Raw genomic sequence first — 19,940 nt, 5'->3', positions numbered from 1 at the left:
ATATCAAACAAGCTACAAATGATTATTCTATAGTGATGTACTTGAAACAGGCAATATCACATGCATCATATCCACGAGTATCTTACAAGACATGACGTCTTAAAGAACATGGGGATAGGAATTTCAGTGAAGAGTAAAGCTGGTATATTCAACTGGATAGTTTCTTGATCCGGCAGAATAGCAAATATAGACCATAAGGTAAAAACTTATCATGCTTGTCAAAGTGACGGTCTTCTCATGTAAAAGAATACCTTATACATTTCTATAGTTGATAATTTGGTATATGTTTGTTAAATGTCACCGATGGTCAAGTAATATATTATACATGGGTTTTGATGACAAAGAGAAGCTTTTTTGATACACAATTCACATAACGATGACATTTTCTGGGATATTTCCCTCCCTAAACTGTTAAACTATCTCACAATGTTCATTGATGCCCATTGTTTATGTAAACCTTACTGAAGCCCACATTCCACTTCCAAAATACATCCATGGCGAAGATTCAAAGTGAACGCCCAAAATCAAGAAAGTTAAATTTAAATACAACAGCATACCTTTTTTACCCAGAACAGTGTGTATATATTATGTCCAAGAACAACACACAATGTTGGTATGGATATGTATAAAAACACAGTTGCCCGGTGCAATTTAAAAAGACGTTAAACATTTTGCACCAGGTTCTCGGTGACCCATCGTTCAGACCTTGCATCCCCTACAGCACACCTAGGAGGAAGTGTTTAACAACTGATACAATAAGAAGGATGAACAGCACATGCTAGGGTTCCTTGGTCATGTATAACAGACCTGTGTGAAAGTGGAGGAAGCCACAACAGAAGTTATCGTTGAATGGCTGAAAATTCCGTATGTAATATTGTTCTTTTGCAACATCTGAGTCACTTTGTTCAAGACGAACCTCCTCATCAAATACTAGCGTATACTGCATTCTTTCGATGGGGTAAAGACATATATGCTCTTACCTATCCTCAGTATGAAGTAGCAATAGAGTTTAGGATAACGGAATGTGATGATTGGGCCTCTCAACGTATCATTATAAGGAGATCATGATAGCTTTAACACGTTATATTAAAAAAGTCACATATGTAGGTAAAAGGTAATGTTTCCCATACAGAATATAAGATAATGCAGAACAGGAAGGTAATTTAAAGCAATAAAATGAGTGTCTTACCTCTAGGACCGTCAACAGTAAAATCAAAAGACACCAATATTTAGCTTCCATAGTGTTGCTTCTAGATGAGTTCTTCCGAAAATGTTTTATCATGTTTCAGCTTGGTTCACTTCTGCCTTGAAGTGTTTTGGTATTATGATAAATTATTATGAACGCAACACAGTTCAAAACCTACAGAGGTTTACACTCTGTAGTCAGCAGTGGTCAGCAGTCTAAGTCCAAGTTATGTCTGCTCAAAACCCGTTTTCACACAATTCCAGCATCCGTATCATAATTCACGAAGACTTAGCAGCTCTCCCAGCTGTACCCCTCCTTCCTCTCAAGAAGGTTTGTAGCTTTCACTTGCTTGTCACAATCCTTCTATACTTGTAGAGATCTTAGCTCCTAATGAATCAACACTCCCTTTCTTGGCTGCTGTTAAACGCCGACCAACCTCTAGCATCGACCGCACAGGGGCCTGTAACAGTTTCTTTTGCTCAGGTAATCCCGCTCTCAGGCTGTGCAAAGCTTTAAATAACGGCACACGTTGGAGGGTATCTCAAACAAGTGCAGACGTGACAGTGCGGAGTTTCGATGCTCGAGCAGACGACACTCAAAATGACGTCTGCTACGCCCTGAGAAATTTGCTTTTGGCGGGACAGCCCACGTGGGCCAGAAAGCACTTCAAAAAAGGTTCGGGAGATGACTGTGGATTCGCTGAAGACCTGAACCAGCCTTTGATTGAAATCGTGTCTTGATGAAGGAGGCTCTCAATGTGATCATGATGTTTGGATCAGAGAACTAAGTTGTTCGTGCCATATAGAAACCTGGGCTGGACTGTTTAGAATGTTGTGACATTCATTTGGTTAGATTTCCCACACATTTGTAGAATTGCGAACTGATGTTGGTTATAGGAACAGCTTGTGAGACGTTAAGTTAAATACGTCATGATAGGTGATGCAATTTAATTGCAAATATTGACAGATCAGGGGTCTCCCAGATTATATCCGCCCAAATTAATCATTTTTAAATAGAAAATTCAACAATTGATGATGTAATTTCACATTATTCCATTACTTTCTTGTTTTCAAATTCAAGGGTGTGTGAAGTCACGAAGTTGGTTTGATTTTCTGTACTTTTGTTTAATGAGATGTGTCTTCCTTAACGTATTCCCAGTCTAACACAGCTGTACATACAGCACATGTTCAATATAAAGACATACAGCATTAAATTAACGAAACAATAACATTTACTGGCAGTTGAAATAGATATGATCATAACACGTAATATTAATGAAATTATACATTGACGAACAAATATACCTAAATCTGCAAACATTTTCGACACAAACACACCAATAAATATGTTTATTTTAGATTAATGTGTTTTAAGCTAGGGTGCTTTATACATCACACGTTGTCCAGATTATAAAAGTTCGCTTTTCACACCAACGATCCTGGTTTGCTACCCAGTGTACAATGTGTGAATCCCATCCTTTCGTCCTGTAGCGTGATATGGTGTATATATTGCTCAGAGCCATGAAAAGCCCCATTCATATGTACAAGTACTGACACTGAGGGGACATTGTTCAATCTTGAAAACTACGTAATGCTACTATAGACTCCGTTATTGGTGGGAATTTGATATAACTCATCTTCACTATATGAATTAGATGAGCTTATCTCACTGATTAGTAACGCACACAGGGTAACCTCTTGAAGAATGAATAATCATTTTAGAAACTGAAGTCATTTGCTAGTTGAACGGTTAAGTCTCAATGAAGGAAAATAACAATGGAACCAGTAAGTCAACTCACCATTGACATTGAGTGCTTCAAAGGGATGAGTGGCGGTTGGGATCCTAGTGGGTAACCGAGGTCGATTTTCCAGAGGATAGGTGTGTGTGTGTGTGTGTGTGTGTGAGAGAGAGAGAGAGTGTGTGTGTGTGAGAGAGAGAGAGAGAGAGAGAGAGAGAGAGAGAGAGAGAGAGAGAGAGAGAGTGTGATAGTGTCACATAATGTGTCACCATTTGCGTCAGTGACACACGGATTTTTTCAGAACATGCATGTTTCTCTAAATACGCAGGATACACTTTGAAAGCAAAACCCTTTCCAAAACATTTCTTTTCAACTGGCTCAAGCATATCTCTGTTGGCTATTCAAAAACAATTCAATCGTAAAACCCTCGATGAAAATATTGATCATTACAATCCAATCGCGAGGTATTTGTGGCTCAAGGAAAAGGGTCAAAGCAAGGATTCCTATGGAACATATGTTTAACATGGAGATAAGAAATATTTAACACCATGATACCATAATATATATATCATCAACACAAGTAATAATTAACACTGAGATAACACACATGTAACAATGAGAAAACATATATTTAGCATTGTGATAATATAATTTAACGTCAAGATAATTCTTGTGTAGCACGGAAATAGCACATATTTATAATCAAGATAATTTGGTTTGTGTCAGTAAGAGTCAACCGTGTGATGCACGATACGTGACCATGAAATGCTACCATTGATTGCCATGCTTCCTGTACACATCCAATTAAACAATTATTTTTGGTCGGTTGTCACGTCAGCATATTTTTCATAAGACACATGTCTTTCTGGTGAAATCCAACGTGCTCACACTGGTTTAAGTGGCTATCAAGTGTCTAAATACACGGGTAAATCCTTTTTAAGTCAAGGAGACGGTTATCGTCATCGGTGATTAAACATTTGACTTTGACGGCTGTAGAATTATCGAACGTATAACCGGCTAGTGATTTTGACCTTCATTTTTACGGGTGTCACAAATTGAGCAACCGTGTTGACATAGCCATTCTCCACATTTGTATATCAGAACACATTTGTTCTAACAGTGCTACAGTGTTCTGGTGGATCCTCTGCGAATATGAATGATGAAATTGAATTAATTTTCAACGCAATAATTGATTAACGGGACACACACACACACACACACACACGCACGCACGCACGCACGCACGCACGCACGCGCTTACACACACTCATACGTGCGCACGCTCGCGAGGAGTTTTTAAGATCATTTATGCACTAAAACATGTATTTCAGCTTTTTAGGGTAACAATAAAAAGTACAAAGAGAAAATCAGTTGAACAAACATATTTTTTTAGTTTCAACACTCTCAAGCAAACCGTAGGCACAGAGCCAGAAGGTCAGAATAAACCATGACACACTGTATACGAACTGTCTACACGGCGTTGTTCTTGTTTCCAAGTCGCAAAACAATAATTATATCACTACACGTACATTACCTACATGTGCACGCACCATTTCAGGCGTAGGTTACCACGTAGTGACATAACTTCAGGCATATGTGTACATGTCTAAACAAATTTAGTATAAGTAGGACTCAACATAGTCTTGCCATAATGTATATTATTGGTATATATATTTTTAACTTTACATTGACCAGTTCTCTGGACACTAAGTACATGACAATGAGTGGTCAAGACCTTTCGGAATGTGATCACTGATGTTAATGTCATTGCCAAGGTTAACACCGTGAGAACGTCTAAATAGCATCTGGCAGTGACCGCTTGGACAACTAGATTTAGAGACCGCGAACAATTCACAAACAATTAGGAGGTTTTGTCCAATCAATATTGTTTCGTGAGCTACTTGTTTTCGTATTTGCTGCCTGCTTAAACAGGAACTGTGCACACGTAGGAGATAAAATTCTTGCGACAGAAAGAGAAGACTACAATAGATTCTGAAGGGGAAATTGCAAATATAATTACTAAACAGGTAACATACCATACCAACATGATAACAGTATTCATTGGGCTGAGTAGTTCAAACTATTAAAGCATCCGATTATGTAGGGTGTTTTCTCTCAAACCACATTGCTTGGCAAAGCATCTCTTCGTTCAACTTGGCAACCTTTGTTTCAACAAAAGAGTTATTCTTAAAGTTAGACCTGAACTAAAAAATAATTCGATTGTTATTAGGAGTAATTATTTTGCAATGCATATAAAAAGTAAGTGTATGTTTGTTTCAATACACACATTTCATTTGCATACAAGCTGGAAAATGCAAACTTTTTAAAATAAATTCAGCCTCGTGTGATATTTCTTAAATTAGACTCTGTTCAATCATAATAGAGGTTTCATTGAAGATTGAAATAAAGGAAGGAACAATAGGATTAATCTCAAGTGATCATTTCCTCTACCATTATAGTAAATGTAAACAGAAAAGAATAATCTTGTGAAAGCTAACCATTCTACTAATATGACCGTATATAGGCAGCATATACAAATACCTTCTACTCTGACTGAAGCACAAATATAACAGAGCATGTTTCTTTTGTTAGCGATGGCATCTAGTGGAAGAGTTTGTATCATTAGACAGTTTAAATACTTAAATAGGTTCTGTAATCAATAGCTAATCAAGGTGATCGTCGAAAGTCAACGAAAAGTGCAAGTTTACAAACACATGACAGGATAGCTAACATTGCTGCTCCCAACGCCATTTACGATTCATGGCCAACCTGCGTTGAAGATCAGACATTATCAATTTTAGCAGAAACATGTTCAGCGATGATGTTTACATTTCTGTTACTCAAATACATAACGACCACATGCTTTCTACCTTGACCGTCTACGTGTGGTCAGTTTCAACAAAACAAAGCCCATTCAATGACCAGCTTGCAAAGGTTATTAGTGTTTGTTGAACATGGTTCAATTGGGTAAATGTTTATCAAGACAAACGAAGATTTGATCGAAAAATTGCCTTTGAAAGGTTTTAACCTTGGATGAAAAAATACGAAACAAGTTCTATTTACAGCTGTATGTGTCCTTTTTTATACGAGAAACAAGGTTAATCAACAAAATGGAAAAATAAATTGGTAGAAATGTGAAGAGGAAAATATGGATTAGCTGTATGATTGCTAATAGGCCCTCTGTTCTGGATTTCCATTGTACATATCAAACTGCCTGTTAAATGGAAGAACCCCATCGGGAGGGAGACCTGGTCAAGTTCTGTGCTTGTTTGTATTAGACGAGTATATAGGTGGTCAGGCTGACTGTGGGTGATTGTGTGCCCTCATACCCGGACGGAGTGGGATGTTTAAGATAATATCGATCACTGGTCTGACTTGTCCGGACTCCATCATGCAGAAGCCATGTGCTGCGTTAAACCTCAAACAAACATATACATGTGCTAGCTGAATATGATTCGGCTTCTTTTATCATACCTACTGTCCTGTAAAACCAAAGTATACTAATATAACATTCACCAAGAGGTCAGGCAGTCTCGATTATCCGGTGAAACAGAAAGGCAAAACTGACTGAGTTTGGTTTTACGCCACTTTTAGCAATATTCCAGCAATATCACGGGGGGCAACACCAGAAATGGGCTTCACACATTGTACCCATGTGAGGATTCGAACCCAGGTCTTCGGCGTGACGAGCCAACGCTTTAACCGCTAGGCTACCCCACCGCCCCGAAAGGCAAAACGAAAGTGGAGTACTGAAGTCAGTGAAGTCAGAGACTGTGACATTTCGTCTTGCTTCCTTTCGTTGTTTTAGCAAATCATTAAGGGACACAACTCTCCCGGTGGCGGTGGGGTAGCCTAGTGGTTAAAGCGTTCGCTAGTCACGCCGAAGTGAGTGAGTGAGTTTAGTTTTACGCCGCACTCAGCAATATTTCAGCTATATGGCGGTCTGTATATAATCGAGTCTGGACCAGACAATCCAGTGATCAAAATCATGAGCATCGATCTGCGCAATTGGGAACCGATGACATGTGTCAACCAAGTCAGCGATCCTGACCACCCGATCCCGTTTGTCGCCTCTTACGGCAAGCATGGGTTACTGAAGATCCATTCAAACCCGGATCTTCACGGGTCGTCACTCCGAAGACCTGAGTTCGAATCCCCACATGGGCACAATGTGTGAAGCTCATTTCTGGTGTCCCCCCGCCGTGATATTGCTGGAATATTGTTAAAAGCGGCGTAAAACTATACTCACTCACTCACCTATAAGAACTCGCTCATGAAGGAAGATACGACACAAGTAGATATTTCTTGATAGTAAATATGCTGCTAATGTTTTGATACGTGTTTAACACATCATTATATGAGTATACAGCAGGCAAGCCAGGTTACCTTCCATAGTTGTACCATTAGCACAATAAATGAATAATCAAAATGTGTTTATACATATTTCTAAACAGTCGAGTACATAGATAGAAACGAAGCGACATAGTCATGTAGATGACACATGCTGTTCCGACGTAGGAGGCCATTGATCCGCTGTGGACACAACGACTCTTCATTACCCACAATTCAAAGTATTGCTCGAATGCCAACAATTAACAAGGTCATGGATCTCGTTCAAAACTTGAGCTAAGACAATTAGCCAGATGAACAGGACATGGAGTTGTTTAATCACAACCAGTTCCGAGTTATGGCTACGACCTGGAGAACAAGGTCACACAAGGTCATGCGGAATCAACATCCGTGGATATTAAAAAAGACATATTTATCTGAATGCCAAGGTTTGGAATCCGCACATTTTAACCGGATTCAGTGGCGCTTCTCCACGATGACTGCTTTCATAATAAACAGTAACATTTCATGAATTTTACAGTCCTCTACCGATGACAAAGTCAAACTTAGGTTGTTTGATTTGGAGAAGAAGGTAACGATCTTCAGAACAATTTGCAAGTTTACCATACCACGATAACTTGAAGTGTGTTCCCTATTTAGTTCATAAAGTGTTGAAAGTAGGGGCGACAAATCATCACAAGGTATTCTGATTTGCTGGAAGCTATCCCCACGTTTTGGACGTGATGGTAGGCGTGTGTGCTTACAAGTGTTAATTTAATACTTGGTGCAAACAGGTATATCAATACGTTTAGTTGCACGTGCTTATTCACACCATCAGTAATTCATGGCATGTGCCTTGTTGTAAAAACAAAATGAATTCTTTAGCTTTGACATGTCCAGAGAAATACTTAAACTTCTTTTTTCCATGAGATTTAAATGTTTTCAAACAGTTATCGTGTGAAAACATACACGTAACGATTCAGTGGGCTTGCAGCAACATATTTAGTTGAGATAAGTAAACATCAATTTCAACACATAAATGTTGATCTTATTGTATGTTTAATTTCTGTCATAAAGTGGTAAAATACCAGGATGACAGCTTCCATCTGTTCAGACATTATTTAGCCTTGATAGTTGTGTGCTGAATGAGGTGAAGGAATGAAGTGAGTAATTGTGCACAGGTTTAATCTAATAAAGATAAAGTCTTAAGCTATGACTGTTTGCGGGTTCGAGTCTCGGTCTGCCCTCATTACGTTGTGGGTGTTTTAGAACCTAGAACCATACTTTTGCTCGTGGGTTTCACTGTTAGCGATCAATTCCACTGACTGACTGATTCATTCATTGACTGACTGACTCAATCATTCACTCATTGACTGACTCACTGCCTCGCTGCCTGACTTATTCACTCGCTCGCTCACTTTACTGGGTAGCCGACATGAGTAACCGACAGCAGAAAGAGGTGCAAGTTGGGTACGTCTCATATGTTCGTAGTCTGGTCACATATTTCCGGAGCGTGTGAGTCACCGCTTCTCTGGGACTTATGGCGTGGGAAAGGTAGGTTCACACTCACACACCTACACTTATTCAAACGTCGCTGCTGAATTAGTGATATGTGTAAAACGTTTACAAATAAAGCATCAGCATGTGAAGTTACTCTGCCTTTACAAGTTGAAAATGACCCCGAAAGAACAGAACATTAAGTTTCTGTTTTTTCGATGTGTTTCCGCGTCAACAGAAATCTGTTTTTGATTAGTCTAAATAACGAACACAGAAGTGCTAATGTTCAGGCTTTAGGTTTTAGGATGACAAATGTGAGAAGTAAATACAGTACAAAAGGTACAACATATCATCTTAGAGCCATCTCAGGGCTATAAGCCCATCCTCAGACCCCTGGTCTCAATGCAGTAGCCCGTGGATACAGATGTCAAAACATTACGATTATAAATGAATCGAGCAAATACATGTAAACGAATCTCGGAGTTTAGTAAACATATAGGTTTTGAAGAGGTTTGGATTTGGAATCATGGATACACAAGTGATCGTATCTGAGATATACATTTACAAATAGTTTGTTTTCGGGATCATACCATGTTCTGAGGATGGATTCCAATCTTTGTGATGGTTCGGATGCAAATGTCCCACATCAAAATGTGGATACCAGCTTATGTCTAAGACCAAAGCATGTTCATAGGTTCGCAAAGTTCAAAAGCCTGGAAATCAGCATAAGCTAACATTTAAACAGTTGTGACAAAATGGCCAATAAGGTTACGTTACAGAAAAACAAAATGGTGTCGTTACAATCAGAGACAAACGAAAACATTAACGAAACCTTTTCGAGACTAAGCCATTTGATTAATCTTGACAGAATGACACAAGCATGCACGCATGCGAAGCAACCTGGACAAGGTCAAATGTCAATGGCACACAAGGTACAAAACAATAGTTTGCTTGTCACCTGCTTTTGTGGTATTGTCAATCACGTGACTAGCTGACCATGCTATGAGGTAGCTTCTCCGTCACCGAGTTCAAATATTTACGCATAGTCTGTATCGCGTAGTGACACAAAGAAATAGACACGTTAGAGTATTGTTTATCAAAATACCTTTTTTTAGAAATCTCCAATACGGTCATGGACATGTTGTTGTGTTTTAAAAGACCTGGTTGTTGAAATGACTTTCGTTGCTGAAGATGTTATGAAAAACTTCTTATTGTTACATCTTTCCTGATGTTTTTGTAATCTCCACCCACCAATTTATCAAACGTCTTAGATATATTTTACTTAAATTGTAGTGAGTGAATTTAGCAATATTCCAGCAACATCACGACGGGGGAACACCAGAAATGAGCTTCGCACACTGTACCCAATGTGACGACTTAAATTTTACGTCAATACGTAGGGAAGTAAGGTTTGAGATTATGATAATTACAGAGTTGACTAAATAAGGATTTGTCACCGTAACTGGCGTGTTGGATTATAAATACTTCGTTTTATAGCTGTATTTCTGGCTAAAACTATATAGGTGGTGACGCAACATAGTCACATTTCCCTTTGTTATCCCAGCTTGTAACAGGTCTTTCTCTGAACAATATCACAAGTACATTTCATGTGGAAATCTCAAAGTCCACAACGTACAGTGCTCTCGATAAGACAATTGCATGGAACCTGGTTTGGTAAATGTCGCCAACTGTGTTGTGACCTTCGTTCTCAATGATTGATGCTGATGTAGAGAAGTATGGAAGTTGCTCGAGGTGCTTATGTTGTCATCGTCTGTGAGTTCCCATCTGACGTCAGCAAATAGCTAAAGTGGCAGTGCATACGTCTAAAATGTCAACTGTACACACACGGAAAAACATTGAACCACAGTTATTTGAAGACTTTCATTTTCATCCGGGTCAGGATGGGAGTATTATGTCTTTTTAAGATGTTTTTTTCACCCGGGCATACATCAAATTACATCTTGGAAGATGTTCATCAGCATTTCAATGCATAAAAGCGACAAAACCCTTTCCACAAGAAAACTCTGATGAAAGCAGATTGTACATTGTTGATTGTACAATTCCGACTATGTCACCAGCAGGTGTTTATGAGTTTCTGTCAAAATAGTGATGATACCACGGTTTCCCGAACAGATGAGCGCATCCTGACCCATATCAACAAAGGCTTGTAAATTGTTTAGCTACAAAAGTAACGTATAGTACAAGTCAAGGGAATTACTCTTTGTCACTGATGCATTAAAGATTGAAATTTCGACACACGTGCAATCACGCCGCCATTCCCTCTTGTGAAGATGAAGTAATTACGTCATGGAGACGTCTTCACGACACGTTAGATATGATACTGGAGGGCGGACAACTAGCAATGTGTGACATTCGTCATCTTGAAGACGAAGGGTGTCTGGCTTAGCACATGTTTCTACCTGCAAACGCTCGCCGAACCAGAAGTCTTCTTTTGCATGTCTTCGCATTCTCCATAGTTCGGAATATATAGCGGTAAATATCAATTCACTTAAACTTTGTTAAGGTTAGGTGACACCTGATCCTTCCAACATATACACAGACACATGTGTCATATATATGACCTCTGCATGTGCGATGCTGTGTTGGTGTGATGATGTGGGTGTGTATAGGTGTGATGGTGTGTATTGGTGTGATCGTGTATTGGTGTGATGGTGTATTGGTGTGATTGTGTGATGGTGTATTGGTGTGATGGTGTATTGGTGTGATGGTGTGATTGGTGTGATTGTGTGATGGTGTATTGGTGTGATGGTGTGATCGTGTATTGGTGTGATTGTGTGATCGTGTATTGGTGTGATGGTGTGATCGTGTATTGGTGTGATTGTGTGATCGTGTATTGGTGTGATTGTGATGTGATCGTGTATTGGTGTGATTGTGTGATCGTGTATTGGTGTGATCGTGTATTGGTGTGATGGTGTGATCGTGTATTGGTGTGATCGTGTGATGGTGTGATCGTGTATTGGTGTGATGATCTATTGGTGTGATCGTGTATTGGTATGATGGTGTTGGTGCGTATTGGTGTGATCGTGTATTGGTGCGATGGTGGTGTGATCGTGTATTGGTGTGATGGTGTTATGGTGTGATGGTGTGTGGTGTATTTGTGTGATCGTTTATTGGTGTGAGGTGTGATCGTGTGATCGTTGGTGTGATGGTGTGATGGTGTGATTGCGTGTGATGGTGTGTCGTTTGTGTATTGTGTGGTGTGATCGTGTATTGGTGTGATTGTGTGGGTGTGTATAGGTGTGATGATGTGGGTGTGTATAGGTGTGATGGTGTATTGGTGTGATGGTGTGATGGTGCATTGGTGTGATCGTGTATTGGTGTGATGGTGTGATCGTGTATTGGTGTGATCGTGTGATGGTGTATTTGTGTATTGGTGTGATGGTGTGATCGTGTATTGGTGTGATTGTGTGGATGTGTATAGGTGTGATGGTGTATTGGTGTGATGGTGTGATGGTGCATTGGTGTGATCGTTTATTGGTGTGATGGTGTGATCGTGTATTGGTGTGATGGTGTGATCGTGTATTGGTGTGATGGTGTGATCGTGTATTGGTGTGATGGTGTGATGTATATTGGTGTGATGGTGTGTGTGATGGTGTGATGATGTGGGTGTGTATAGGTGTGATGTGTGGTTGTGTGATGTGATGGTGTGATCGTGTATAGGTGTGATGGTGTATTGGTGTGATGGTGTGATCGTGTATTGGTGTGATGATGTGGGTGTGTATAGGTGTGATGGTGTATTGGTGTGATGGTGTTATCGTGTATTGGTGTGATGATGTGGGTGTGTATAGGTGTGATGATGTGATGGGGTGATCGTGTTCTATTGATTGGTGTATTAGTGTGATGGTGTGATCGTGTATTGGTGTGAGGGTGTGATGGTGTATTGGTGTGATGGTGTGACTCTTCTCTCGATGACCCTCGCAGTCACTCTTCTCTCGATGTCCCTCGCAGTCACATTTTCTCTCATTTTCCCTAAAAGTCACCCTGTCTCTCACTGTCCCTAACAGCCATTATCCCTTATTACACATGATACGTATACGACAAATACTTAAACCTTATTTTCTTATCAAAGAGAACAACATTAACATATATGCAAATTTCCGTGCACCTAATATACATCCATTAGAATCCAGTAGGAGTCTGGCAGATAGTTTGACAACCATGTCAACTGGAGGAACAGATTGTCTTGCAAAACCTATCCTGTGTTTGCGCCAGGTGTTGCCTGACAATGCATCGTTGCACCTTCCGGGACATGTTGACATCTCAGTATAGACAGTGTTTACAGCAAGGTATCTATGGTAAGCATGATGCTCATTGAGAACATTTCAGACACGGCGACAGAAATAAATAGTCAATATTGTAAAGCATGACTTCCCCAGCAATCACGTAGTTGACAGCTTGTGGCGTCTCAACCGGTAAGTATTTACAGAATTAAAAAGGTTTTCCTTGTTAGAATACTTAAATTAGTTTAGTTTCAAAAATATATTATTGACTTTGTTTTGCATTGTGTGTGGGTGCATTTATAGATGAACTAACGAGTGGCGATACACACGCCTGGTAATTGTAATATCTGAAAACGTCACTTTGAGCTAGCGCATGTAATTATGACTCCGGAGACTACAGAATATAATGAATAAAATAGTTTTAGTTCATATAACCTCTAAGATACTTGTTAAATTCAAATGTATCGTATATCCGGGTAAGGTTAATATCATTTTGTTAAATTTAAAAGCTACTTATACATGATGAAAATGAAAGAACACTGTATGCTATACTTCCAGATAAACACAAATACTTTTGCTCATCGTATGACACAAAGAAGCATAGGGATAGGTGCTAGGCAGTCACACACAAGAATTACATTGGAACAGGATAATCGACTGCGATATCCTTCAGTGTAAGTAGGTAACATCACAACCAAAACGAATGTGAGTGAGCGAGTGAGTTTAGTTGATTTTACGCCGCACTCAGTAATATTCCAGCTATGTGGTGGCGGTGTGTAAATAATCGACAAGACAATCCAGTGATCCACAGCATGAGCATCGATCTACGCAATTGGGATACGATGACATGTAATGTCAATGGTGAAAGCACATTATGTCCATTTTATCGAACCTCGGTTCGTTTGTTTGTTTAAAGCCGCACTCATCAATATTAAGCTAATAATCGAGTCTGGACCAAACAATCCAGTGAGCAACAGCATGAGCATTGCTATTCGCAATTGGGATACGGTGACGTGTGTCTGACCACCCAATCCCGTTAGTCGCTTCTTACGACAAGCATGGGTTACTGAAGATCAAATATAACCTTTACGGGTCCAAAACATTTGTGTAGAATGCCATTTAGAATATATGAGATGGGTGGATATAGTTAGTGGTGCCATATCTGTTTCTCTTAGTTATCTGTAGGGTTGTTAGTGTACAAACTCAATCACTCCCATTCGTCTTAAAACATTATCTGCGATGAAAAAGAAATTATACCGTGAAAATCGGATTTGAATTTGCGACCACCACGTTCCTTGAGACGATACGTGCCTGTCATCTGAGATACTCGTCGAGTTTTTTTTATGATATCGACTTTAACAACCGTATAAAAAACAAAACAAAACAAAACAATCTGCATAAATTAACCAGTTCTCGCTTGTTTCCTTTATCAGCCAGCATAAAAATATTGTATTGTTTCTTTTGAACTTCAGTTTAAGTAAGCAAGTGAATGAATTTTGTTTTATGCCGGAAGCACAAATGCTACAGCTGTCGACTTGGTCTAAAGTCGGGTAATCTCTTAAACACCACGCCACTGAGTCAGTTTGTTCTATAAACATGGAGTGCTAAGGATCTAATCTGACCTATAATCCTGAGGGTGAGCATATTGGAATTAGTCGTCTGTTTTCCTTGCCATACGCTTCAATATTATATATGCATATCATGTGCATAAACAGTGTGTGACTCTGATGACAAGCCGTTATTTTTATAAGTGTAAACTGTACCCGACCAAGGTCCACTGTGAGAATAACAATGTCTACTCTATGATCGTGCCATCAGCTTGAGAGCCCAACACAGTGTCTTTGATTAAAAAATGTCAATCGACCCTGTGTTAATTGTTAACATGTGGTGAGTTGTGGAATTTGGGTTTCAGTAATCTAGGCCAAGATTCTTGTCAAACTGTTGGCACTGCGTGTGATAAAAGAAGAAAGTTTATGAAAGGGATTTGCAGGCTGTACGAGAACCCAACGATTTCTTACGAGGCTTGATTCATAAGTTCCGCGCCTCAGGAGCTGCGTAATAGTGAAATCTTTTCTTGTGGACATTCAGTTTGATTCATTTGAGCAAGTCGTTTCATTTTGAACTTGCATTCCTCAAACGTGTCCGTTTTCCAAAAGTCACAGACCTCTGTACATTTTCCGGAATTGTCAAAGCGAAATCATTTCCTCAATTGACCAATTTGAAGACATACTTCTATGACAGCATGTTACAACATAACACAATATCTTAACGTAGAAAACCAATAGGGTGTTTTTCAGCACAAATTTACAATGTTTCAAACACGGTGGGTTCATGTTGTTGCAAAATCATCTCTTTATCCATCGAAAAATTAAAAGCTAGAAAACACGTTTTACAAACTTTTCAATTCAGTAATTAACTCGTCGGTAGTCTTTCTTTTGCCGTTCGGTAGACTTGAAGTAATGCCCTTACAATACATTTGGCATTCAACTTATTTACCGCATTTGTAATCCTCAAGTCGATAACCATCATACGGAGCACAAGGTAAAATAGTAATGAAGGTTGATTTGAATCTCTGAAAAGTCAGTTATAACACCAGGTGTTCTCGAAAAAGGTAAGCACCCACTGTAACACTTACAGACGCAAACAATTTCCTGAAAAATATAAGTGTTTGTCGTCTAACCCTAACAGGACGATAACACCCCCGCTGTCTCAGACATTGAGATGAATGTCTACAAACGCGAGTGTATACGGGAGATATATGCATTGGTTGTTTAATTTAGTGATAGAATAACGCCTGGTACATGTATATATCTCCCGCTTGTCGTTAGTGTCATTAAGATGTGCTGGTCAGGCTCTGTAGCTTGGCTGAAGTTGTTTCCAGATGAAGTATGGTCACATGCTTGTCCGATCTATGTATGTTGTTGTTATTTAGCGACAATATAGCAGCATTCACTGACCTGCTGTGTAGAAGCCTACGCGTGTGTAGGAGTTTAAGTGATTTTATGTGCGCATGCAAATTTATGTTGTTCGCGGGAATCGGCATGTTGTGTTTTAATAATGTTGATGGTTTTAGTGCTGAACGAACACTAGGTGCGCCGTTCCCACTTTCCAAATGCGTCATTGCTTTTGTAGCTCTGGGGTTTTTGTTTTTTTTGTTTTGTTTTTGTTCTTTTTAAATTTGTTTATTTACCGACACGTCGAGTAAGATTTATGTATGATGCAATCATTTTCACACTCACGTGTCCAGAGAAATACATTAATTTAAAGAAAGAACTATGAATTCTAGAAACCAAAGTTCTAAACTGAATATTGTGCATCAGTCAAAACAATATAAGAATCCAGGAAAATGGATTATTAAGTAGCATCTCATAACGATCCTGGCACTCGAAGGATTTTATTTGAGCTTCGTGCAGTTTGTGATTTATTAATTATTGTAACCCTTCATAAACTTTTACGTACGCTTTAACGTGTCCTCGGTGTTACAACCTATATCATCGTAATGTCTACTTGAATACAGGTTAACACTATAACCAACATCAAGCAACACTATTACAAACATCATGCAACACTATAACCAACATCATACAACACTATAACCAACATCATACAACACTATAACCTTCATCATACAACACTTTAACCAACATTATGCAACATTATAACCAACATCACACAACACTTTAACCAACATTATGCAACATTATAACCAACATCATACAACACTATAACCAACATCATACAACACTTTAACCAACATTATGCAACACTATAACCAACATCATACAACACTTTAACCAACATTATGCAACATTATAACCAACATTATGCAACACTATAACCAACATCATGGAACACTATAACCAACATCATACAACAATATAACCAAGATTATGCAACATTATAACCAACATCATACAAGACTATAACCAACATCATGCAGCACTATAACCAACATCATACGACACTATAACCAACATCATACAACACTATAACCAACATCATGCAACACTATAACCAACATCATGCAACACTATAGCCAACATCATACAACACTATAAACAACATCATGCACAACTATAACAAACATCATACAACACTATAACCTTCATCATGCAACACAATAACCAACATCATACAACAATACAACCAACATCATACAGCACTATAACCAAAATCATACATCACTATAACCATCATCATGCCACACTATAACCAACATCATGCAACATTATAACCAACATCATGCAACACTATGACCAAATCATACAACACTATAACCAATATCATACAACACTATAACCAACATCATGCAACACTATAACCAACATCATGTAGCACTATAACCAACATCATACGACACTATAACCAACATCATACAACACTATAACCAACATCATACAACACTATAACCAACATCATACAACACTATAACCAACATCATACAACACTATAACCTTCATCATACAACATTATAACCTTCATCATGTAGCACTATAACCAACATCATACGACACTATAACCAACATCATACAACACTATAACCAACATCATACAACATTATAACCAACATCATACAACACTATAGCCTTCATCATACCGCAATATAACCAACATCATACAACACTATAACCTTCATCATGCAACACTATAACCAACATCATACAACAATATAACCAACATCATACAACACTATAACCAACATCATACATCACTATAACCATCATGATGCCACACTATAACCAACATTATGCAAGATTATAACCAACATCATGCAACACTATGACCAAATCATACAACACTATAACCAATATCATACAACACTATAACCAACATCATGCAACACTATAACCAACATCATGTAGCACTATAACAAATATCATACGACACTATAACCAACATCATACAACACTATAACCAACATCATCATGCAACACTATAACCAACATTAAGCAAATCTATAGCCAACATCATACAACACTACAACCAACATCATACAACACTATAACCAACATCATACAGCACTATAACCAACATCATACAACATTATAACCAACTTCATAGAACACTATAACCTTCATCATACAGCAATATAACCAACATCATACAGCAATATAACCAACATCATACAACACTATAACCAACATCATACAGCACTATAACCAACATCATACAACACTATAACCAACATCATACAGAACTATAACCAACATCATACAGCAATATAACCAACATCATAGAACACTATAACCAACATCATACAGCACTATAACCAACATCATACAGCACTATAACCAAGATCATGGAACACTATAACCAACATCATACAGCACTATAACCAACATCATGGAACACTATCACCAACATCCTGTAACACTATAACCAACATCATTGAACACTATAACCAACATCATACAGCACTATAACCAACATCATGGAACATTATAACCAACATCCTGTAACACTATAACCAGCATCATACAACACTATAACCAACATCATGCAACATTATAACCAACATCATGCAACATTATAACCAACATCATACAACACTATAACCAACATCATGCAACACTATAACCAACATCATACAACACTATAACCAACATCATACAACACTATAACCAACATCATGGAACACTATAACGAACATCATACAGCACTATAACCAACATCATGCATCACTATAACCAACATCATGAAACACTTTAGCCTTCATCATGCAACACTATAACCAACATCATACAACACTATAACCAACATCATGCAACACTATAACCAACATCATCCAACACTATAACCATCATCATGCAACGCTATAACCAACATCATGCAACATTATAACCAACATCATGCAACACTATGACCAAATCATACAACACTATAACCAATATCATATAACACTATAACCAACATCATGCAACACTATAACCAACATCATGCAGCACTATAACCAACATCATACAACACTATAACCAACATCATACAACACTATAACCAATATCATACAACACTATAACCAACATCATGGAACACTATAACCAACATCATACAACACTATAACCAACATCATACGACACTATAACCAACATCATACAGCAATATAACGAAATCATACAACACTATAACCAACATCATGCAACACTATAACCAACATCATACAACACTATAACCAACATCATACAACACTATAACCAACATCATACAACACTATAACCAACATCATACAGCACTATAACCAACATTATGCAACTATATAGCCTTCATCATGCAACACTATAACCAACATCATACAACACTATAAACAACATCATGCAACACTATAACTAACATCATACAACACTATAACCAACATCATACAACAATATAACCAACATCATACAACAATATAACCAACATCATACAACACTATAACCAATATCATACATCAGTATAACCATCATCATGCCACACTATAACGAACATTATGCAACATTCTGACCAACATCATAAACACTATGACCAAATCATACAACACTATAACCAATATCATACAACACTATAGCCAACATCATGCAACGCTATAACCAACATCATATAGCAACACTATAACCAACATCATACGACACTATAACCAACATCATACAACACTATAACCAACATCATGCAACACTATAACCAACATTATGGAAATCTATAGCCAACATCATACAACACTATAACCAACATCATACAACACTATAGCCAACATCATACAACACCATAACCAACTTCATACAGCACTATAACCAACATCATACAACATTATAACCAACATCATACAACACTATAACCTTCATCATACAACATTATAACCTTTCATCATTCAACATTATAGCCTTCATCATGCAACACTATAACCAAATCATACAACACTATAACCAATATCGTACAACACTATAACCAACATCATGGAACACTAGAACCTTCATCA

The 19,940-nt window shown here is 38.2% G+C and overlaps 1 protein-coding gene across 1 annotated transcript; it reads right to left on the bottom strand.

Moving 5' to 3' along the window:
- Positions 1 to 9,455: 9,455 nt before the first annotated feature.
- Positions 9,456 to 12,471, bottom strand: LOC124262671 (putative uncharacterized protein FLJ46204; the record flags this gene model as incomplete). The annotated part of the gene is made up of 4 exons (XM_046697178.1): positions 9,456 to 9,463; positions 11,781 to 11,843; positions 12,069 to 12,167; positions 12,396 to 12,471. Coding segments are annotated over 4 exons (246 nt in total), but the record flags the coding sequence as incomplete, so codon positions are not given.
- Positions 12,472 to 19,940: the final 7,469 nt, after the last annotated feature.

The sequence above is a fragment of the Haliotis rubra genome, unplaced genomic scaffold (genome assembly GCF_003918875.1).
Source record: "Haliotis rubra isolate DU_JTF1 unplaced genomic scaffold, ASM391887v1 Scf85, whole genome shotgun sequence".
Lineage (NCBI taxonomy): Eukaryota > Metazoa > Mollusca > Gastropoda > Lepetellida > Haliotidae > Haliotis > Haliotis rubra.
Note: the sequence above shows the minus strand (reverse complement) of the source record. Positions and strands in the feature narration are given on the sequence as shown.